At 40.2% G+C, this 23,921-nt stretch overlaps 1 protein-coding gene across 1 annotated transcript; it reads left to right on the top strand.

Annotated features, from left to right (window-relative positions):
- Nucleotides 1-410: 410 nt before the first annotated feature.
- atp6v0a1a (ATPase H+ transporting V0 subunit a1a) lies at nucleotides 411-15,187 on the top strand. The gene is made up of 21 exons (XM_042392787.1): nucleotides 411-537; nucleotides 1,782-1,939; nucleotides 2,589-2,667; nucleotides 2,755-2,852; nucleotides 2,937-3,065; nucleotides 3,929-4,011; nucleotides 4,659-4,785; nucleotides 4,917-4,999; nucleotides 5,084-5,177; nucleotides 7,200-7,412; nucleotides 8,020-8,170; nucleotides 8,457-8,596; nucleotides 8,741-8,907; nucleotides 9,008-9,098; nucleotides 9,366-9,484; nucleotides 9,593-9,809; nucleotides 9,934-10,041; nucleotides 10,154-10,261; nucleotides 11,536-11,653; nucleotides 11,800-11,971; nucleotides 14,069-15,187. The coding sequence occupies exons 2-21, from the start codon at nucleotides 1,823-1,825 to the stop codon at nucleotides 14,160-14,162; spliced, it is 2,508 nt and encodes an 835-aa protein (XP_042248721.1). The 5' UTR covers nucleotides 411-537; nucleotides 1,782-1,822; the 3' UTR covers nucleotides 14,163-15,187.
- The last annotated feature ends 8,734 nt before the right edge of the window (nucleotides 15,188-23,921 follow it).

Genomic DNA, 23,921 nt, shown 5'->3' with positions numbered 1-23,921 from the left:
GCCTTTCCTTGCTAACTGCCATGTGTTACACATTGAGTTACTGGTGAATGTGTACTGTACTATTCTGTCCATCTTTTTATATTGTATGTATGAATTTTATGAGATATTTTGTTTATTTGTTTGTTTGCTTGTTTGTTGTTTTTTTTTTGGGGGGGGGGGTGTCTGACTCATTTACAGTTCTTTTTTTCTTTCTTTCTTTCTCTCTTCTCAAAGAAACTAATGTGAAAAAGAAACTCAATCTTATAAATACTTGAATAAAATAAAATCTTTGTTAGAGAGGATTGTAGTTACGCAGTGTGACCAGTAGGGAGCGCTGAACACTCTGACAACAATTCTGCGAAGACCCGCCCCTACACCGCCTCTGATTGGCTGTGACACTGATAGCGAATCTCACAGTTTGACGCGATACTTCCGCTTTGAAAGGTCGGTAGGGAGTCGAGTTGGCTGCCTCAAGCAGCCGAGTCCACAATAAACAGCATAGAGGAAACTACGAAGGAAAGGAAAGAGGAGAGGGAGGAAGGACTCTCCACTTAAATAGTGAGTGAAAACTATTGCTTACGGATAAGATACATTGAAATGAGAAATGGTTTAAACTACTGTAATGTTTATTTTATTATTGTAGTGTCAGTTAAGTATCGAACAACAGGTGCGCTAAGTTACGTTAGCTGCACTGTTAGCCACACTTTATCGCTAAATTGCAAACTGGGATAACGTTAGTTTCACTGATATCTGAGTTAGCTAACCAACTACTTGATGTCAGAAAAAGTTAATATCAACATCACTACAGTTAATATTCTGTTTTATATTTTGCTCTTAATGTTAAACTTTAACGATTGCTCCTCTGACTAGTTAGCACCGTCAACCAATATTGTTTTGCTAACGTAAAACATTTTTTAGCTTAGTAGCTATGTCTACGTTATTGCATTAAGCCATGTTAATAAATTTGTTGGATCGATGGCCGTATAGCTGTAATAATGGCTTGTCAGTTTGGTTTATTGGTATGACATCTCCAGTTTTGACAGGTGAAGCTATAGCTGTCAGGGAACGTCGCTAAGCTAGTTACCATAGCCAACGTTACTGTTTGACATGTTAGCTAATCCATTAGATAAATACGAAGTGTTCACACTGGGTAGTTTTGTCAAAGAAACCTGTTTTGTTGTGTTACATCTGTAAATGTGCACTCTGGATTGATGCAGTGAGAGTATTGAGGCTTACTAGAGCTACAGGTCACATGCTACCTCATAATCCACAGATAAGCCTTGTGTAGTCGTTTTACAGTGGGAGGTTATGCTGCTTAGCTTTCAAGTATTCTGAGAAAATCTTCACCTTTTTGGTTTTAAATGATAGCAATTACAGAAACTGCAGACTACCTACATTGGCTTTTAACCTGTGCTTTCCATCCACAGTGGAAATTCAGTCCATTTAAAAGTCCTCCAGTTATATTGCAATTACACAGCAAACTCTCTTTCAGCGTAACTACATTCCTGCACTGATCATGGGATCAGCATGGGGACAACCTGATATTTTTTTTCTTTTCTCCTTTTGTCACATGCCAACTTCTCACACATGTGCGAAACTAGCGCACAACTGAGGAAGGACTCCCTCATTAGTGACCATAACACCAGTGCGCCATGCAGAGAAAAGTGTTGAATGTAGAACTTCTTTGATCCTTCATATGTTAATAGAATGTACACTGATATACAGTATGTAGTGTGTCTTAACTAAAAGTGATAATCAAGGTTGTGTGTTACTGATGGACAATATCGATGTTTCGCTTCTAGAGGTTCTGGTTGATTTAGGGGTGCTGACATCCTCCAACAACATGGGGGAACTCTTCCGAAGTGAAGAGATGACGCTGGCCCAGCTCTTCCTCCAGTCAGAAGCTGCCTACTGTTGTGTCAGTGAGCTGGGAGAGATTGGGATGGTGCAGTTCCGTGATGTAAGTCAACTTCTGTCCCATCCCGTTATCCTCTGAATCATGATTGCTTTAATATCTACAGACTTCTTTAGGTTTACTGTTTTCTACCATCTCAGACTTGCTTTCCAAGAGGGGTACCTGTAGGTCATTGTCATCTGCTGAGAAAGTGCATGCCTTCTGCATCATGTTAATCATGTGCTCACAGCTGATCCCTCATTCCACGCATGAGAAAGCCCATTCCTGACAATCCCTGAGGGAAGCGTTCTGCTAGAATACAGGATGGGCTTTAACAGAGAAGGTCTTTGCTTCAACAGTGGTATCTTATTCATGTGATCACGTTATACATCCTCCACCAGTTAGAAACAAATACAAGATTACAAACGATGATATAGAAAAGAGCTTTATTCACACTTATCACAAAGGTTTATTTACAGACTCTTAAGAATGATGGTAATTGATATATGACTATGCAGAATTTGAGCTCATAGTTAAATTATTGATATCACAGCATCTTAGTTTGCTGATCTAAGTGCATGTACTTGGTTGGTACCCATTCTGGTTATTGATGCACAATTCTTGTAATTTTTCATGTAATGTCCCTGCAAACATGACAGTCTACGTTCTGTTGCTTAACCCATGTTTCTTGTTTTGTTTTGTTTTTTTCATACAGTTAAATCCTGATGTGAATGTGTTCCAACGAAAGTTTGTCAATGAAGTACGACGATGTGAAGAGATGGATCGCAAACTAAGTAAGTGAGCTTAGATATTTCTTGCCAGGGCTGGAAGTAGTTGTACACTAGTTACATGAAAATAAAACTATTCCTTATCTCTTGCAGGGTTTGTGGAGAAAGAGATTAAGAAGGCCAACATCCCGATAGTTGACACAGGAGAGAACCCTGAAGTCCCTTTCCCAAGGGACATGATCGACTTGGAGGTGACTTCTCTCTCTTAAAGATTAAAAGTGAGCTCTATTATTTGCTGCTTCCCTGAGCTGACCGCTCTGTTTGTCTCCCTGCAGGCCACATTTGAGAAGCTTGAGAATGAGCTGAAAGAAATAAACACCAACCAAGAAGCCCTAAAGAAGAACTTCCTGGAACTGACTGAGCTCAAGCACATACTGCGCCGCACGCAACAGTTTTTTGATGAGGTCAGCTTGATTGTGCACGCAGGCCTTGCAAAACAATGTGCTTAGGTTTTTCGTTTAACTAGTATTGCAGGGACCTTAAAGAGAAGTGGGACTGTAACTGTTAATGTCTATGGTTGTGACATCTGAAACCACTAAATACAGTTTGAGGGGCAAATGAACTATATAATACTAATATTTATTGATAGACCATCTAATTCATTAATATATTTATTGTGATGTGGGCAAGATAAAACGTTTCAGTCTAGACTCAGTGTAGTGGTGTTATACAGACTCTGCTGAAAAGCTTTCTGTGTGGATTTTACACACACACAAACACACACACACACATACACAAAGGAGTGCTTATTGCAGCTTGATTTGGCAAAAGGTGTTTCCACTCGTGACCGTTTATAGTTGCTCACATGGCCTTGGCACATTTACACCAGCTATTCACATTAGTCAATATGCTGTGATGTTACTGCTGTATAATACTTTGCACAGAGTCAGTTGTGCACACACTGTTCATCTGCCAGAGCAAATTCCTTGCCTGTCGACCTTTGCCCAACATCAATTCCACTTCATTGCCTTCACAAGCAAAACTGGGTTGACTTCCGATGTTTAGTCATCTTTAACAAGTTGTTATGAGTTTTGATTGAGGTGAATTATTTAGCAGAACATGTAGCTGGTCAGTCATTAACTAGTGAAAGTCACTGTCTATGTTGGAAACAATCCCTGGCTCTTGCTCTTTTTGTCTTCTGTCCAACTGTCATAGCATTCATGTAAATAACAGCAATGTTTACAAGTATGCGTGTCTGGTAATTTAGTGGCAATAAATGATTATGTTGCTATCGTAGCTGATGATTTGTAAAATGACTCTCATGCAGATGGAGGACCCCAGTTTACTGGAGGAGTCATCCACCCTTCTGGACCCCAATGAAGTTAATCGAGGGGCTCCTCTCAGACTGGGGTGAGTCTGTTTTTGTGGTTGTCCCTAATTTAAAAGGATTAAGCCTTTCTTGTAGATTTCCATTCTGTGCACTTCAGCCATCTGTGTCTGAAACCGGAGTGTTACAACTAGCCAATCACCTCCCACACACCAGCTCAGGCTGCCCAGCTTAGTCAGGCAACAGAGGTCATCTGAAACGGAAATCCTTTCAGAATCCACATTCACAAGTGTAAATCCTACTAGTGTAGATATTTCACTTCATGTTATCACCATGATCAGCTCTTCTTTAAGACAGAACCAAAGAATAATGTCATTCATTATTAGACAGACAATATACAGCAAATTTGTGTTGTTGACTAATTACATGAAGATAATCTAAGCTGTCTTTAAACATTATGGAATGTACATTTTTTATAAAGTTTTTTTGTATTTCATATGATATTTTATTGGGTGAAGATTGAAGTTGCTTAGCGTTCACATAAAGACCATCCCAGTTGTTCAGGTAGAAAAAATGACCGAGGCTTTACATAGTAATTGTTATGTTGTTGAGGCTATGAGTGACAATTGTGACATTGTAGTTCCTAATTTTTGTTTGTCATCAAGTTCTCAAAGGCATTTCTTAAGATGTTTCGTCACCAACAGTTACAGAATTTGTCCCTCTGTTATAGATTTGTGGCTGGAGTTATCGGAAGGGAACGTATCCCCACGTTTGAGAGGATGCTGTGGAGAGTTTGCAGAGGAAATGTGTTCCTGAGGCAGGCAGACATTGAAGATCCTCTGGAGGACCCTGCCACGGTCAGTACTGTAAACCCAACTAATAATCAGTGGTCTCTAAAAAAAACTTTTAAACTAATTGTTTAACACTTAGAACAAGTGGAGTACAGAAATATACTGACCAAAGTCTTGACTGTATAATGTTTCCACAGGGGGACCAGGTCCACAAGTCTGTCTTCATCATTTTCTTCCAAGGAGACCAGCTTAAGAACAGAGTCAAGAAGATCTGTGAGGGGTAAGTGACTGGGCAATATTTGTATGATTTCTGATGTGTTTTTGGCCAACAGATACTTATCTGTGTTTCTTCATCTGTACTCAGGTTCAGAGCAACGTTGTACCCGTGTCCAGAAACACCTCAGGAGAGGAAAGAGATGCTAGCAGGGGTGAATGCTCGCATTGATGACCTACAAATGGTAAATACGTTGACAGAGAAAGCACCCACATTCGGTTGACTCATTAACACTGGCTCACACCAGCTAGTTCCCCTTTTTGTGTCTGCCTGGTCAGCAAATTTCTTTTCATTGGAAAGTGTTGGTAAAGAAATTTTCATAAGTCATTAGGTCAGTTAAAGGACGGTTACACATCTGTTCTATACAATTTATTCTCAGCTTCCAACATTGCCTCCAAGTATAAGATATTTTGTAAGCAGTAGAGATCTAAGTTCCTTTCAGTTCAGAAAATGTTACATACATTGGCCACTGATCTAATTCAAAGATGGGAGGGAGAAGGATACTTAAAAGATGTCACAAAAGGTGGTCTGCAATCATAACTGTACTGTAAGTGACCCATGATGTAGGATAGGGAGATAAGTTGAAATGCTATTGGATCTTTGTACAGAGAAACTACACTGTTGTCATTGTGTCTGCCATGTTGCATTCTTCCTCAGTGACTTGTTATCTAGTGCAAGGTAGAGAGGCCCCAGGGAATCCTTCTTTCCTTTTGTTTCTTTTGCAAATGAGAACCCTCCTGTATCTTTATCATGTAATGATACACCTGTTCATAGGAGTGTATTACATCATGTCGCACAGACTTGCATATCAGAGAGCTCAACTTTGCTATACTGCTATGTGAGTCTTTCACATACTACTTCACCTTTTGCTCAAGATAGATGTGCTCAAATATTGGAGGATCATTGACAGTTACAGCACAAGACAGATACTTCATTCATGGCATGCATCCTGTCCGACAATTCGATTGATGTCCTCTCACAGCTGTATATATGTTTGTTGCTACGTGGGCATGAGAGCTGGATGGCATGGATGAGGAAGAATGTCAAGCTATTTGAGTAGCAATCAGCTGCATGTGGACCATTAAGCCTCTCAACAGCAGGCAAGACTTTTTCTATAGGCAGACAGCATAGAGCTTATATATCCTGCTATTTGCTGATCATGGGAGTTGGCTTTAAATGTGAGTCATACAGCAGCACACTTGAGACTATCCTATATCTCTTATGGGAGAACCTAATGGATTAGACAGCCCGCTCCCTTCCATATATGACTCAACTGATCACGCCAGTAAATTTAAACCGTCTATGAATATAAATGTATGTCTGATTAAATGTTGCTGTTTTTAGTGTCCCATTATGACATTATGAGTCTTCTGATCGATTATCATTCACATGGCTGTGAAGTAATTTTGATATGATTTATAATACATGTAATTTGAACATGTTGATTTCTTTCATACCTTTTTCAATATCATTTTGGGTGATGATTACTATACACTGGACATTGTAAGTTTGTCATTTCCTATTTTAAGAAATGGATCTACATTTTGTCGCTTATAATTCTAGGAAAGCACAGGGTGATCCAAAGTGGGTGGGTGGGTATTGACTAGGGATGTCAATAGTTAACCGTTAATCAGTGAACCGCCTAGAATATTTCTGACCAGTTATGCATGTCGATCTATAGGTTTTGCACACACAGTCTGTCAACGGCTAGACAATTACATGTCCACAACGTCAGATATTCTTTTTCAATAGATAAAGTACTGGTGTAAAACGACTTCTACACGGAGGGTTGCATTATGGGTTGTTTGTAGCATTAATGTTGCAAGGCTGGCAAGTGTCTTAAAGTCTTTATACTGAGTGTGTTAGTCAGTCAGCCCTAAAAGTGTTTTGTTAGTCCAATTTAACCTGCAGGAGTTTCTGAAGGCTTGTGTAATGTGTTTTTCTGCCGCGGAGGATATAGATTCATTACAAGTGAAAGCGAGTCCAAAGCATCTTCCATTGTCTCTACTGCAGAAACCGAATATGTCAAACTACCAAATACCACTGTCACAGATGACAAGGAGCAAAATGAACTGAAACTGTGTTGACTATCACATGGAGCATTTGTGGTGTAACCTTTCAGCTCAGGGACTGTTGCTGTGATGATTAGGTTAATCAGTTTACCTTGGAGGGATTTGACCACCTCTACTCTTGTCTGCCCCTAAAGGTGCTGAACCAGACAGAGGATCATAGGCAGAGGGTCCTGCAGGCTGCAGCCAAGACAGTCAGAGTGTGGTTCATCAAGGTGAGGAAGATGAAGGCCATCTACCACACCCTAAACCTCTGCAACATTGATGTCACTCAGAAGTGTCTGATCGCCGAGGTGTGGTGTCCTGTCTCTGACCTGGACTCCATCCAGTTTGCCCTGCGAAGGGGGACGGTGAGTAACTGAACACCAAGCACTATATGTTTAATGGAAACTATCCACCATTTAGTGGGTTTACTTCACATCTCAAAGACACAGACACACATCTTTTATTTTTTGAAAGTGGACTTTGGTTCAAGTTTACCTTGTTATATGTTGAATGTAGCAGAACCAGTTTGAAACTAACTAGGTCAGTGTAAACAGGATGTTCAGCCAGCAGCATACTTAAGCTTTTGTTTGTACTTAAGGTCAGTATATATTCTCCACAACTTAAATTATATTTATTTACTTGTGTCTACATGAATTGGAGGAGCTAATAAGTTATGGCGGGGGCAGACACCACTTGCAAGTTCTTCCAGATAAGAAGTAAACAGTTGTTCGAAAAGTTGTATAAACAAAACAGGCTACTGTGGGTGTAAAAAGGGGGGTAGTTGAGGATGTATGACACCATTTACAAGTTAAGCTAGCCAGGTGCACACACTTCATACACAGCTCAGAGCAGTGGTGGGCATCAGATTTACTGAGAAAGCAGCAGATACCTCTCATGTCTTCTCAGTTAGAAAGAGTTTCAACTTTCAGTGAAAGTAAATAAATTTGTGGCATAATCTTGTGTGCACTTCAGGAGAAGAGCGGCTCCACTGTGCCTTCCATTCTCAACAGAATGCAGACCAAGCAGACCCCACCCACCTATAACAAGACAAACAAGTTCACCTCAGGCTTTCAAAACATTGTGGATGCTTATGGGATCGGCAGCTACCGTGAGATTAATCCAGGTAAACATGTGTCACACCCTTATTTTTTTGTACTACCCTAAAAGTCTGACGTGTGTCTGTCTTACCTAGACCATCAGTTTTGACCTTTATCTTCAAAGCCAACTGAACGTTTTCCTAAAAACATCTATCTACCCAGCTGTGGCTTTGCTTCAGCTGCAGCATCTGCGTCATCATCCATTATCACCTTGTTGAGACATGCTGTGTATCATGACGTTGTTTCACGCATGTGTCGTTTCCCCTGCCTCACCACACTCCCCTCATATGATGCCTGCCTCCTTGTCTCCAGCTCCATACACCATCATCACCTTCCCCTTCCTATTCGCGGTTATGTTTGGTGACCTGGGCCACGGGATGCTCATGACCTGCGCTGCTCTATACCTTGTGCTGAGAGAGAGCAGGCTGATGGCCCAGAAGAACGATAACGAGGTACGGATCCCATCATGACCATCTCACCAGCCCTAGACATTCCTTACATGTGACACATACCAGCCCCTAAGCTACACATGACTTGCTGCTATGGATTTAGTTTATATTTGAGATTTTAATGTAATTTTTAATGTTTTGCGACAGATGTTCAGCATGGTGTTTGCAGGGCGCTACATAATCCTGCTGATGGGAATCTTCTCAGTCTATACGGGCATCATTTACAACGACTGTTTCTCCAAGTCCCTCAATCTATTCGGCTCTGGCTGGAGCGTCAGGCCGATGTTTGACGCTCGAGTGGGAGGCAACTGGACGTAAGTGTCTTTGGTAATCACTGACCGACTGGAGCTTTAACCCAGTGACTGCTGTAGTAACTCAAGTCTGAAAACTGATCTGTGTTCTCTTCCTGTTCAGGTTCGAAACACTCGATGGGAATAAAATTTTGCAGTTGGACCCAGCAATAGATGGAGTTTTCAATGGGCCGTATCCTATTGGCATTGATCCGGTGATTACTTTTCTTTCACATCTGTGGTCTCATAATTCTGACAAGTAAAAATTTGCTTAGTTGCTAATGATAACATTCTTTCAAGCTGTGTCTGGCAAATTATTATATATCTGTTGAAAATAAATGATCAATAATGACTCATTGCTAAAAATCTATCAATGAATAGTAGCAGTGGTAACATAAACTTGCACTTCAACATTAATTATCAAAGTGTAATGTTAAAAATATCAGATTTTTGCAACCGTTTTTGACCATATTGTCTCTTAGATATGGAACATTGCCACCAACAAGCTGACATTCCTGAACTCCTTCAAGATGAAGATGTCTGTTATCCTGGGAGTCATCCACATGTTGTTTGGAGTCACTCTCAGTCTCTTCAACCACTTGTGAGATTTTTTTTCATCTTTATTTATGCCGCCATACTTCTTGTTGTATTTCTTTCTCTTTGAATTTGTATGTGATGTGACAAATTGGCTGTTTGTGTTTCTCATCAGGTATTTCAAGAAGCCACTAAATATCTATTTGGGATTTATCCCAGAGATTATCTTTATGTCCAGTCTGTTTGGCTACCTAGTCCTTCTAATCTTCTATAAGTGGGTGTCATACGATGCACGCACCTCTAAGGATGCGCCTAGTCTCCTCATTGCCTTCATCAACATGTTCCTCTTCAACTACAATGACCCCAGTAACAAACCTCTCTACAGAGGACAGGTCAGATACACATTTTAGTTCTACATGTCATCTCTTTGTCCCTAAATGAACCTCTGCAAGCTAATTGTCCTTTTATTGTGTTTTTTTTTTTTCCTTGTCTTGTTCTTCTCCCCTGAATATGTAGATGGGCTTACAATCACTCTTGGTGGTCATCGCCTTGGCATGTGTTCCTTGTATGTTAATAGTGAAAACTCTGGTTCTGCGGAGACAGTATTTGTGGCGGAAAAACCTGGTAAGATAAAGCAGACCTGCAAGTGCCATCAATAATTGTACTGCAGCTATAAACACAATAAGTGATTATTAATTCCAGTGATTTCGTTATTTTAACCCATCTCTTTTGACAGGGCACAGCAAACTTTGGAGGGATTAGGGTGGGCAACGGACCCACTGAGGATGAGGCGGAAATCATCCAGCATGACCAGCTCTCACAGCACTCTGAGGAGGAGCCTGAGGTAAAAGAGACACGTCAACGTCAATAACATCCTCTACCTGACTGTATTTTATTCCCATTACTTACAAAGCTAGAGTAACGGCAGGCCAGCGGTTTGGTGAGAGAGGAGAAGGGAAAACGAGTTATATGATCTACTCACATCTTTTTAATAATTTAGTCATTCAGACACAGAAAAGAGAAACCAATACCTGTATGTTTCCACTCCTCCTGTGCCGCTGACAGACATCAATTATGTATGAAGGTCCGGTCTGGTACAAAGGGTTTACAAGCGCCAATGTGTCTTAAATTTCTAAATTATTATTCCACCCTTAGATTATTATAAATGCTATTAAGAGATTAAATTAAGAAACGTCATTTACCTGTTTACTTTGTAGCACAGTTCTGTGCTTCATATTCCATCCACTTTTGTGTGCAGTTCCTTGTTTCACTTCTTGTGAACTTCAAACTAGTCATGTTTTTGTTTTTTTCATATACAACCAGGAAGCAGATGCTGAGTTGTTTTACATTAAACTAATTAAATCCCCCAATTGAATTCTGAAATGTCTTGACTGTACTTCTGAGCAGAATGTTGTCATCATCTAATGTTCATCTTTTTTTCCTTTTTTAAGCAAGTAACCGATTTCTTTCATTACTTTTCCTGTTTACTGATGTCTGTCTGTCCATCTATATATGTGTGTGTGTGTTGTCAATAACCAAGCGTTGCCTTTTGTCACCTGCTTTCAAGGCCCGCGAGGAGGAAGAGGTAGGACAGGAGATCATACTGCACCTCCACCCTGCAATCTATCCCTCCCTGTGCATGTCTTAGCAACCCTTTCTCTTTCCGCCCCTCAGCTTTGTTGACTGTGGATGCTGTCAACCTATTCCTGCTGCTCTTAGCCGTGTCTGTGTTGTGCGTATGTATGTGTTAGTCTGTGTGTGTGTGTGTGTGTGTGTGGTCGGTGTCTTTTTTGAAACATGGGTTGCAGGGATTCCTCAAGCAGGGGGCGCAGCATCTTGTTGGCCAGTGCTTCATTACAGTTGCAGTGATGTGCATGAGGCATCAGCAGCACAACTGATTTTATGGGTTCACAGCGTCCTAAGACAACAATGCCTCTTCTAATCTTGAGGGTGTGCTGCTCTACAAATGGCTTTCCTTTTAATTACCCGAATGATCATGCACACACAATGAACCAGACTCCTCCTATGTGGACTTCAGGACCTGTCGTAGAGCTGTTGTTTTCTAGAGTTCCATATTGACATGCAGTTACATTTCAATGTCATGTCTCTGTCCCGCAGTTTAACTTTTCAGACGTGGCAGTGCACCAGGCGATCCACACCATAGAGTACTGCCTGGGTTGTATCTCCAACACTGCTTCCTATCTGAGGCTTTGGGCCCTCAGTCTGGCTCATGCACGTAAGTTACACAATGCATTTTTCCTCCCTTTATCCCTAAGGTTTGACCATAAATTAAGTATAAATATGGACACATTTATTAAGATGAATGGACACCTTCCTCATCACTGCAGTAAAATCTGTGTGCTTCTTCTGTTCTATGCACAGAGTTGTCAGAGGTGCTGTGGTCCATGGTGATGCACATTGGCCTTTCCACAAGCAGCCTCGGAGGGTTCTTCCTCCTGTCCATAGTCTTTTTCTTCTTCGCTGTTCTCACAGTGGCAATTCTTCTCATTATGGAAGGTCTGTCAGCCTTCCTGCATGCGTTGCGACTGCACTGGTAAGTTGAGTAATGTGTTCGTTTTGTTGCATTTGTTTTAGTATGTGTCGCTTCCTGTCTTTGTCACCTCGATATTAACATCGGCCACACTCTCGCGTATTACCTGTCATAGACACGCGTGCAGGCAGACGCACAAAACCAATAGTGAAGAAAAAGGAAGTGCAGCATACCACATACAGAAACATCTTAAGTCTGACTGACAATGGTATCACAGGTGTCTACATTTTTGTGTGTATACAGAGGGTTGAACTACATCAACACATGTACAACATAATGCACTTGGCACTATAATATTCAGTTTTTATCGGTTTGAAAGGGGTGTTGATTGGATAATGTGATTGAATTACATTATAAAGAACATATAAGACATAATAACATAATTATTAACACTAACCTAGTTCCCATACATCGAATTTGCTATTTTAAAAGAAGTAGTCAGGGAATGCCAAATGACTACAAGCACTGTAAACTACAGTGCTATAGCTCCATCTGCAGGTTAGAGCTTTTCTCTGACCTCACTGGTTTTCAGTGGACCATCTCAGGTTGCACACAAACAGTCTGTGAGTAATTTAATACAGCAGGTCACCATATCAGTCTGTCTTTCAGGGCAAAGAACCAGGACCAGCTTCTTGCATTTAAAAGGGGCAAATGAATAAGTGTCACAGTTTGTTCTGAAGTTGTAGATCAAGTGTTGCTGACATTTATTTAGGGAAAAGTAAACAAATAAAATTTAAAAAATGGGTCCTTTGAACACAAGTCGGGAGTGTAAAAAGGGTGTCAGGGAGAGGAATTTGTCTTTTTTTAACAAACATGGCATCAGATATTATCAGTGTTTGTTGTAAAAGACCTACTATACTGAAAATATTATAAACTAATAATAATAAACAGTCTAAAAATCAATTTGCATATATTCTAGGCATGCAGCCCAGAATAAAAATGTTTAAAAGTACTTCCAGTGTTTTATTGAAAAGTTCAAATTTTTGTGTCTAGTAGGGGTCACTGCAATGCCGTTATCAGTCAGAGCAAGGGTGTATCTGCAAGTCAACCTGGGTGTGTCCCAATTAGAAGTTAACAGATTGTGGCTTCCCATCTCCCGCTCTCTTTCCTGGCTCGTAGCCTGGAACATGTCTGGCTCTTGTCAGCGTTGTGCTTTCCATTTAATGCCGCGTGTGTGCGTGGTGTGCAGAACAGTCTGTGGAATGGCACGGACACGCCTTTGTTGTCTCCTCATTAATGTCTTTGTCTGGCTGTGCTGAATGTCATCCTGGTTTTATAATCCACTGGCACATTTACAGAGCACGCCTACGTTGTAGTCGGGTCTCCTCTGTAAACTGTCCTTTTTGCACAAGAACACTCGGTGAGTCAACTCTCACTAAACGGCCTTCGGGGACGATCAATTTTGAACACAGAGAAGCGAATAATAAAAACAACAATCATAAAATTTCCAGTGATTGCATCAGAAAGAAAAAGTTTTCTGATATATGTAGAAAAATGTCCCGAGTTGGTGTTTGTATTTTAAAAAGAATAAAAATATATCTCTGAAATTAAAACAAATGTAGCCTGTGAAATTCTAGGATAATCAGTACAGACAAGACTGCTGGTATGCATTTTGAATTTTCTTTTAACTCTGATCAGCCCAAGACACAGAGGACGTATGTCGGAGCGTTTTTGAAAGAAAAAGTGATGTACAGTAATTTTTTAAAACGAGAATCCCCCCCCTTGTCTACTTTCCTACACCAGACAGACTGATGGAATGGCGAGTATTTGCGACTCCTCAGTTAAAAGGTCATCCGGCTGTCACTTAGCATTGGCCTTTTTTAAAAATAGAGCCTGATCATTTACCAGAAGGGAAGAGGCTTAGATGTCTGGGTCCCAGGACCAGTTCCAGGAGCAGGGGATGTAGACATGAGCGGGTGCAGGTGGACTCTGTTACAGAGGAAGACTGTGAAATAGAGAGCAGAGGTCATCATCAGCCAGCCGCAACTGCTCCGCTCAGCATTACCCAAGCCTGCCTGTCATCACAGTATGTGTCTGTGTTGTTGTGAAAGAGGCGTCCTGATCATCGTTTGTTGATTGCATCTTTTATTTCCTTTACAGGGTTGAGTTCCAAAACAAGTTTTACTCGGGCCAAGGCTTCAAGTTCCTCCCTTTCACATTTGAAAGCATCCTGGATGGGAGGTTTGAAGACTGAGATCTGACTACTCTTCTTCTTCTTCTATTAAAGTCACTTATCTCTTGAGAATCAGTGTGGTGATGAATAGTGATTTTTTTGTTGTTGTTGTTGTTGACCTCTGTCAAAATGCCATTTTGTTTTAAACTTCTCACCATTTTAAGAATCAGTATCTAAATCTGGCACATCTACTCAGAAATTACTATTCATTCCTCAGAAAAATAGCATTATCTGTAATCTGTTATATGTCTCGTCTTAGTGAAGTCTTTTTGTTTTACCTGTGTTTTATTTAGTTTAATATTATTTATGCAAATTTGTCCTTTTATAAAAACCTGCATTTTTTTTTTCATTTGTGGGAGTGTTGCACTGCAGATCATTATAAATTAGATCTACTTACATGTTGACAGATGCTTATTCAGAGTAAAGTGGCTTAAGTTACACACAGGAGCAAACATTGTATTTAACTTTCTTTATATCTCCTCCACATTGTTGTATCCAGGTCGTCTCTTTCTCTCTGTATCGGCATTGTTATTCAATCGACATCTTCGTGCGCAGTTCAGTTCATCTGTTCGGTTTCAGAAACGCACTGCACATGCAGACACTGCTATTAGGCTGCATACTGACCTCGCACACAGAGCTGTAAAGGTCCAAAGGGAATACAGTTAAACAGTTCTTTGGAAATTAAGATGAACTGACTGTTTAATCCTGTGTTGTGCTCTAACATTGCCATAGATGCTCTTTGTGTTTATTGATCTGTTTCTTATGGATATACATGGATAGAATGAAGGGGAATCTGTAGATGGATGTAAAGGTGGATGTTCTCTAATAATCCAACATACTAAAAATGATTTGACAGTATCAGTCTTTCATATTTTTGTTGTTCCATATGCTGGTTTCACTTGTTGTGTAAAATGTTAAATGTGACATTTAGAAGGGAGTACGAAAGGCGTACAGAAGACTTGCTCATAGAGAATTCCTCTAAAATTGTGAAGCACCAACATTGATTGTGCATCTCGGTGTCAATAAAGTGGAAAGAGCTGGTTTAACTTTTGTTATTGGATTTTTTTTGTTTCCGCCATGGAATTTATTTTCCAAAATAGGAAATGTTTGATTAAAAAGTATGATGTTTATATACAAATCTGCAGGGCTGGACATATATGTAACATATATATATATACAGTGGTGTTCATTATTAGGTAAATCTCAATATTATGCATTACATTTTTAAAGCTCAATATTAAACATAGTTGGGGGCAGATTTTGGCCTTCACTTATTTTAGATGATCATACTTGGCACAAAAGTTTTGTATAATGCCAAAAAAGTCACCTGAAACACAATATAAGATGATTGATACATAGTTAATATGATGATTCATGTTCCAGATGTGCCAAAAACAACCTGTTTTCATCTAATGTGTTCATCAACCTTCTTGTCATCTATTCAAATAGAGAATGAAAAATTGTGTGGCATTAAAATAGTTAAGGATCCATGGAGAGGTTTTTTTTTTTTTATTGATCGTGTGTTTGGTCGTGCGTGTATCTTTTCGCAGCTACTCTCACAGACTACTGGACCTATCAGCCTAATTTTTTTTTTTTTTTTTGCACATTTATGATTGTATGCTCAAGGACCTCTCGTGGTTGCAGTAATTCACACTTGTTGAAAAACCTATTTTATAACATGTTTTATACCGCCATTGACTGCTGACTCCTCACTCCTCTTAACGGGCCGGTGGGGGACGCAAGTGATCAATAACTGCGGCAAAAGGCATTTCTGTCAATCGGCTAGGCTAAAAACAAGTCTGTTGCAGGCCACGTTTCGGCCTTTGTAGTAGCTCACGAGCTGACATCCATAGTAAAGTTTAGTCTCATCTTGAACCGGAGTATCTGCAGATTCACTCCATAACTGGTATATTATAGTCTACTAAAGTTAAGCACGATACAAGATGAATAAATCCCAGTTTTTGTTAGCGTTGCCGTCATCTTGACTGTAAGGGAGCCGGGAGGGACAATTGAGCGAGATATCTCTCTCTCTTCTTAGTTTCTTAATTTCTCTTCTTAGGTAGGTAGGGAGAAGTTTTAATATGTGTGGTGTGTTACAACAAAATGTTCTAAATAAGTATAGAGAAGTTTGGACTTATTGTACCGTTTATTTTTTCCGTATTAAGTTTAAGTGAACACAGCAGGACTCTCACTTACAATACCATTACACTACTCCATGCATCTTAAAGAAAACTGAGACTATACTTGGCAACAGACACACCTGGTGGAACCCTGCACTCTACCAAGTGCACTCTTCTAGTTTTTGTTTGTTTCGTATATATGTGTACAGGCTGTTACAGCAGTACATGTGTTTGTGTACTGAATGTTGCTTTCCTGACATAGTGGAAGAAAAGAAAAGTACCTCATTAACATAGTGCAATAAATCACTCAAGGCTGTAATGATACTGAGTAAACTCATATCTCTGTACATATAGTAGTGGCTCCAGAAACTGTAGTGTTTCATTCTGTTAGCACTCCTCTTGGTGGTGCTATTGAACAGGCTGTGCAGTTACAGCAGTCCCTGAGAGATAAGAGTTTTGTTTTTCCCACTGTACTGCATATTAGAAGTTTTTATAAAAGCACCTACAGTAGTCTGTGACAGATTAATTATTTTGATTACCTGCTCCACTGCTGAACTTTGTGCCTGAAACGGGAAACCAGAGATTTATTTGGCAAACTAAAATGAAATTACCCACAAGAACATTGAATGCATAGGAAACTGATGTACACTTGCGTGTTCTGTGCATAATGGGCCTTTTCTTTAACATGTCAGTTATCATTGTGTAATCGACTGGTTTCGCTCAGTCTAGCCGTCTACAGGCAATTATGTTATAATGAGTATCCACTTGTGCCTCCACCCGTTTTGAAAGGGCTTGTTTGACTCATTCAGTCCTGTCAAAAGCAGCAAGAAACATCCAGCTTTACACAATATTGTATTTTAACACATAGCATGTAAGGGAAGGTTTTTTTTTTGATGGGTCACTGCCAACACAAAGTCTAACACAGTGTCTCATCCTACTTGCACCTTGGGAGGCCTACTATAAAAACCTTTAGCCATGAAGATGAGGAACATCATGTTCCCTATCCTTTGTATTTTGTCGAGGGGGGTGGCTGCTATTAGCCACAAAGTAATAATAGAGCTCTTTATTTATCCTACAATTTTTTTTTTCGAGCAAGCTCATTTAATTTGATATTTCCCAGAGTGTCATGTAGAACCAGGGGTGAGAGCAAGCTTGCATAAGAGCCCCAGAAATCCTGCTGTGTTTACACTTCCAGGGACTTCTATTCTGCAGTTTCAAAGCATAAACCCCGAAGAGACTGAGCTTATTATTTCACTCCTTTATCTAAGGCAAACATTAAGTGCACTTTCGTTTGGCAGAAACTGTCTCAAGGAATGTTGTGTTTCTTCTAAGGTTAAAGTAGATTTTTCTTTGGGATAACAGAGATGCTTTTGCAGCTGTTCTAGTGCTGCAGGCCTCAGTGTTGTCTTGATCCAGGCACAGAAAACAGGAGTTTTAGATGTATTAGCCAGTTAGAAACAGCTACACTGGTAACAACTAAAGATCCACAAGTATTACTGTCATGTTTTGCTTTACTTTTTCATAAACTACAAATAGCAATCCATACCTTACTGTGTGTAATATTGCAATGTTGTTTGTATAGTTTTGTGGCTGACCACAGGCTCCACCATGTGAAGAGCCCACACTACAGTATGTGTTATGAATCTGCAAGAAATCTGGATTCGCTGTGTTCTTGCTGGCACACATCAAGACTCAAACATCTTACACATCTTTGTGGGATGACAGACTCAAGATCCTTTCCAAGGTACTGTGCACTCTGCAGCTGTGGAATAATATTGATGTTCTCTTTTCTTCTGTTTTCCACCCACACACACACTTTCAAGCCCAGTGTTAGACTTTCAGACAAACAAATGATAACATTTTAAGAGCAGCTCATATAGCTCGTGCTTCTGTGCTGTTGTTATGAAAGAAATCATTAGGCTAATATTTTGTCTTTTATGCGATATCTTTGACACATCTTTGGCACAGATTAAACAAAGTCCTTTTTAATCAGACCCACAAGAAAAGTAATTTCTGGTCAGCGAGTGTATAAACAAATCTCAACTGGAAAAGTATTTCACAAGAGCTTGGAAAAGTTGGACAATGAAAAGACCCCTTTTTTCCATCCTAGCCCACTTTTAAAGTTCACATACACACACACACACACACACACACACACACACACACACACACACACAAACAGCAGACTTCCAAACCTTCAATTTGTTTGATTTTAGTGTAAAAACTGTCTGACACAATCTGTCCTCACTAATATTTCTAGGTCTTGATCCCTTTTGACATTCAGCTGCAACACAGCCAAAATAAAGCCTGTCTTGTTGTCAAGACAGACTGCCATAAGCTGTCAACATCAGGAGTTATGGTGTCTGATAGACAGAGAGGATAAAAATGTTCATTCAGACTTGACTGACAAGCAGGTCCATTCGCCTAATAGACGGCACAGGTGAGTCTGGGACAGCGGAAGACTCTCTTTTCTCAAAGGGCTCATATCTTAACACACCAGTGGGATTTTATTACCAGGTCTCCAGATAACATTGTTCTTCAAACGGTTTTCCACGACCCATCTGACCCCCAGCCATTGTTTCCAGGCTCTTTTTTCACACGACGATTTGGCCGATTACATCAGGAAGCTTCAGACAATATGAAAATCTGCCAGCGGTGACAATGTTGAACGCACAGGCACACACACAAATATGCACACCTCCACATACCTCCGTGGAAGAGAGTTACATAACGCAAAAAAAAAAAAAGCCAGGAGAGATGGAAAAGGGAGGGAAAAGGAGAAGAAAGAAAAAAAAGAAAACAAGTGACAATCACATAAAAAGATGTGACAGCTGACTTTTTGACTAATTAATTGCTCCAGGAAACCTTGAAAACATTTCTTGGAGTCTGGAGGAGTTGGAGCTCCACTGACAAGTTACCAAGTTCCAGAAAAGGACGTCTGCTTCTCTCTCATTTCAAAATCTTCAGTGCAAAAATGCAAAATACTGACAAATCAACAGGTGGCGGCTCACAAAAAATGGGCTTGTATTTTGGGTCTAGAAACCCAAAAATCAAGCATATAGAAATATAAGAAGTAAATGTAAGAAATGCTTGAGTACAAATCACTGTCAGATCTTCACCAATCTCATTATCTTTGACAACAGACTATGTTTTACAAATGACAGCAGAGCGATCTACTAAAATTAACATCTTAATTTTGTGTCCTTTATTTCACTTCTTTCCAAAACAGTTTGACATCTTTGTATTTTTAATAATATTTGAGTTTAATGCTGAGATAAGGCAGAAAGCCTTATCTCAGCATCTAAAGTTGCTCGAAAGAGGAGTTTCAGTGTAGACTATCCTCCCTAGAGTTGACCACGTGTCTGGATCCATGTAGGTACTTTTCTCTCTCTGTGTGTGTGTGTGTGTGTGTGTGTGTGTGTGTGTGTGCTCTAAATAACTCCCTAATCCTGTAGCGTAGTAAACAAGGAGAGCGCTGTGGGCTGAAAATCAAGAGCTCAGAAAGATTTATTCTTGGCTGTCCTTTCATAACTCATCATTGTGAGTGATGAACAAAGTATTAATCACATGATTGGCCTTCTCCCATCATAAGAACACATTGACATTGACTGCAGCTTACTTTTAAATGTATACATTTCAACTACCTTCACTATTTAAAACTGTTTATGGTACCTTTCTCCTCTAATTATCTATTAAGACACTCTAAACAGCTTTTTTTCTGTTCCTGCAGTCTCAAGTCAATAGCTAAGAGAGCCTTTATGTTTAAAGTTCCCTCTGATTGGAATAATCTACCTGTAAATATTTGATCCATAACATATTTCCACTTGTTCAAAAATGCCCTTTCTTCTTATTATAGGATCAGTTGTGCATGTCCATAATAAGACCTCTGTAATTATGTTTTATAACTTTATTACTTAATGCAATCACTGACAATGCTTCTCTATAATCTATGAATGGATGATTTATTTTCATGCTCTGACTGGAGTATGATCTGATTTTGTGTGTCTTATTATTTGATATTTATTGTTTTTTTTGTTTGTTTGTTTGCCACATTTGGTATCATTTATTATCTTGTTGTTATTTTTGCTTTTGGTTTAATGTTTTGTCTCATTATCATTGTTGTTGAGGACCCCCTTGTAAACAAGATCATCTCAAGGGGTTATTCCTAATAAAAAAATTTTCCATTAAGATCCAGACCACTAGAATCTGTTTCCTGTCAGTCTGAAAACCTGGACTCCCTCCCAAGCCAGAGGACGGAGTTCACTGTGTGTTCTCTGGCAGGTGTGTGTGTGTATAAACCACAGTTCAAGTACATGTGAGCGGGCATTTGTGCGCACCGCAACCTGCAAACCCAAACAACAGAACTGGCAGTGTTTTTGTTTCTTTCCATGAGCTTACCCTCAATGAAATTGAGCCTTTTAAGGATCAACTCTTGCAGTGTCCCTTGTTTTGGTTGAGTTCCTCACACCGCTTTTGAGTTGAAAAGTTCTCCCTTAGCTGAGTGTGACTATTGTGTGGCTTTTTTTGAGTGTGATCTGTGCCAGTAGTGCCCCCATGTTGAGGGAGGATATAGTCACCGCAGACGGGGGAAAACAGGCAGCGGCATCAGGTCATGCTACTCTTTGTTCCGAATGCTTTTGTTGTTTTTCCAAGCATTTCCAGGGACAGAATAAATAGCTCTGCCTAACCAAAGGCATTTGCCTCCCTCACTGCAATGAATGCACCACCATGAGAAACATATTACCAGTGGTTACGAGTGTTTTGCCTTCTCTGGAAACTCTCTACCTCTTTCTGTTTTTCTTTTGCAAGCATTGCTGAGACATGTGAAAGAAATGTTCTCCATCGTTTGTCCCGGTCAGCATCTAGCAAGCGAGCATGGAGAATTTCAGACAGGCTTTGATTTGTCATTGGCCTTATCTCTATGAATTACTTCAGGATTTTGGGACTGGAGACAGAATCCTGTCTTTTAGAAGGTAACAGTGAGGACATCTTGTTTTTATCCTCTTTCGGTACACTTTACGAGCCACTGATATCCATCAGCATCAACAGGCGGCAGTGCTTGAACTTATTGCAGGCTTGTGGATCTTAAGGGTCCTCGCGAAGGTTTACACCAAAAGCTTTAGGTCAACACTGGAATGTAGCAGGAGTTAACTAGTTTAGTGGAAGTGACTGAGAGGTCAGAGTGTTAAAGATATTGTTGAGCACATTCCAAAAGTGATGAAATGAAAATGATTTGATTAGCCATACGTTGCATGATCATCAAGATGGTATATGTCTACGGTGTAAAGGTGAGCTGAGGTTATTAACAAACTATGAGTTGAAATTGAATGAGAGACAGAGTTGGAGAGGCTGTTGGAGGTTGCAGGTTTTCCAAACCCTGGAGAACTGTTTTTTTCTGACCACCCCCCCCCCCCCCCCCCCCCCCCCCCCCCCCCCCGACTCCAACGATATCTCCATAACAGCAGTATAATCAGGAACATAAGCGTAAAGGAATTTCCCCATTATGTAAGGTGCGAGAGGAACTACTTCTGAGAAATCTGGTGCACTGAGAGAGATCTAGAGATTGTGAGATTGAGAGAGACAGGGAGAGTGAAAGGACATCAGTTAGAGGAGGCAGAGAGAGACAACCGGAGCGAGAGGTCAGGCCCGACGGAGAGAGAGAGAGAGAGAGAGATGCCACGAGGATATGGGAACACTCCGTTCAATCCTTACCGGTGATTGAAACAGACAACTGATGGAGGCGGCATGATGGCCTAGAAAAATAGGGTTCAACTGAAACCCACAGGCCAAACCAGAAGGATGTATGATCTATTGAAGCGCTTTTCAGCAAGGGATCAAACACTCAAACTGCAGTGCACCATGGGCGTCTGTGCAGCTGAACATCTAATCAAATACAAAGACGCATGAATCATGAATCACGTATCATAAAAGAGTCAACTGTTTCCTCCAAAGTACCCCACACAGAGCTGTAAAGTAGAACAAGGCACAAAGTACCACAGTATGTACCAAGAAATACCCGATGCGCTTTGTACCAATAAAAAAAAGATGTCTCAAGTTCTCTTCTTCCAAGCAAAAACATTATTCATAGTGGTAAATGTATGCTCTATAGTGCTGAAAAGGATCATTGTGAGAATTTGTAGTACTTTAGGCACAATGGTACTTGCACTCTGTCACACACTGTGGTGCTGTTGTTGTATACTGCTTGTATTGTGATATTTTTAGTACTATCTGGCTCTGTGCACTACTCTATGTAAATTAATAGGACTCACTTAAAGCGCCTACGTAACCTTCATCTTTTTGATAAGCTATTTTAAGTTGTTCAATGGCTCAGAAAACAGACAAATGTTGTTCTCGTCTACTCAGAAAACAGAAAATATTTGACTATGAAGAGGAAAAGTGCTTTACATAAACAAATATTTGAGCACCAGTCGGTTGCTGTCGTGATGCCAGTTGTATAGTGTAGTTTCTATAGTCTGCTATCAAACAATCTCTGGTTATATAACTGATTGTTGTGACGTGTAGCTTTTCCAACTTTCCTGATCTACATTTGCTATATAAATGTTATGTTCTTTTGCTTACAACAGACTGAAGGGAGACAAATTAATTTTTTGCAAAGTAATGTACCTCATTGTGATGTTTCTAAGCAATTTGTTGCCTGTTAACCTTCAAAAACCATTAAGCTGGACATTAGCTTCAATTCGCAGAGATTGCTGAGCGCAGGTTATCTGGATGTCACACGAAGCTTTGGTCTACTCTCTATATTTGTTTGGATCTGTAGGAGCCGAGTGCTTTTTCTCTACTTAACTGTCTCCACATCTGTTTTAAATCATCCCGTAATGGTCACCTTAAATATCAAAGTGACAACAACTGAGCCAGAGAGTCCTTCTGAGAAACATCCACTTAATCAACCACTCCAGCGTATGTTTATGTGTGTGTGTGTGTGCGCTGCGGTATGGAAACAATACTACCTTCCAGTGAGAAAACAAACCCCATAAAGAGAGTAAGAGGGAAGAGAAGCATAAAGGAAGGAGGCCAGTTATGAACATTTCTGGCATTCCTCAGCTCCATGCAGCAGCAGGATTTTCTTTAGGGGAAGCGGTCACTCCAGCCAAGAGCCACCGGAGCAGGACCCTGCAGGGAGTCCTGCTTTCTCCTTATTGGCCGAAGCAGAGCCGGACTGGCTCAGTGCCAAGAGTGCAAGGAAGAGCACATTAAAGCAAGAATTCAGGATATTGGCAGTCAAGGATGTTGTTTAACCTGAGACAAGTAAACAAGCACATGTGTGCCCTTGAGAGAGAAAGACAGAAAGAGAAAGAAACTTTACTACAGTGGAAAGCATTACTGAGTGTTCTTCTTCAGAGGATGCTGGTATTTCCTGTACAGAGAGGCTGCTGGATATTTATGGAAGACTGGCCCTTGAGAGGACTTTTATTTTCTTTATGATACTCTGTTTCTCTAAATAGACATACTGAGAAGAAAAGCAGATGCTTCACGAGCAATGTGGTCCAAGTGTGGGTAATCTGTTTTGGTATGAGATATACTTTTCTACTGACCACACACACACACACACACAAACACACACAGGTGAATTCTCAAGACCAGTCAACAGAAACACTGACAGGTATTGTTCTTCATCATCAGCACTATGGAAAGTGAGAAA

The sequence above is a fragment of the Thunnus maccoyii genome, chromosome 18 (assembly GCF_910596095.1).
Source record: "Thunnus maccoyii chromosome 18, fThuMac1.1, whole genome shotgun sequence".
In the NCBI taxonomy this organism is placed as follows: domain Eukaryota; kingdom Metazoa; phylum Chordata; class Actinopteri; order Scombriformes; family Scombridae; genus Thunnus; species Thunnus maccoyii.
Note: the sequence above shows the minus strand (reverse complement) of the source record. Positions and strands in the feature narration are given on the sequence as shown.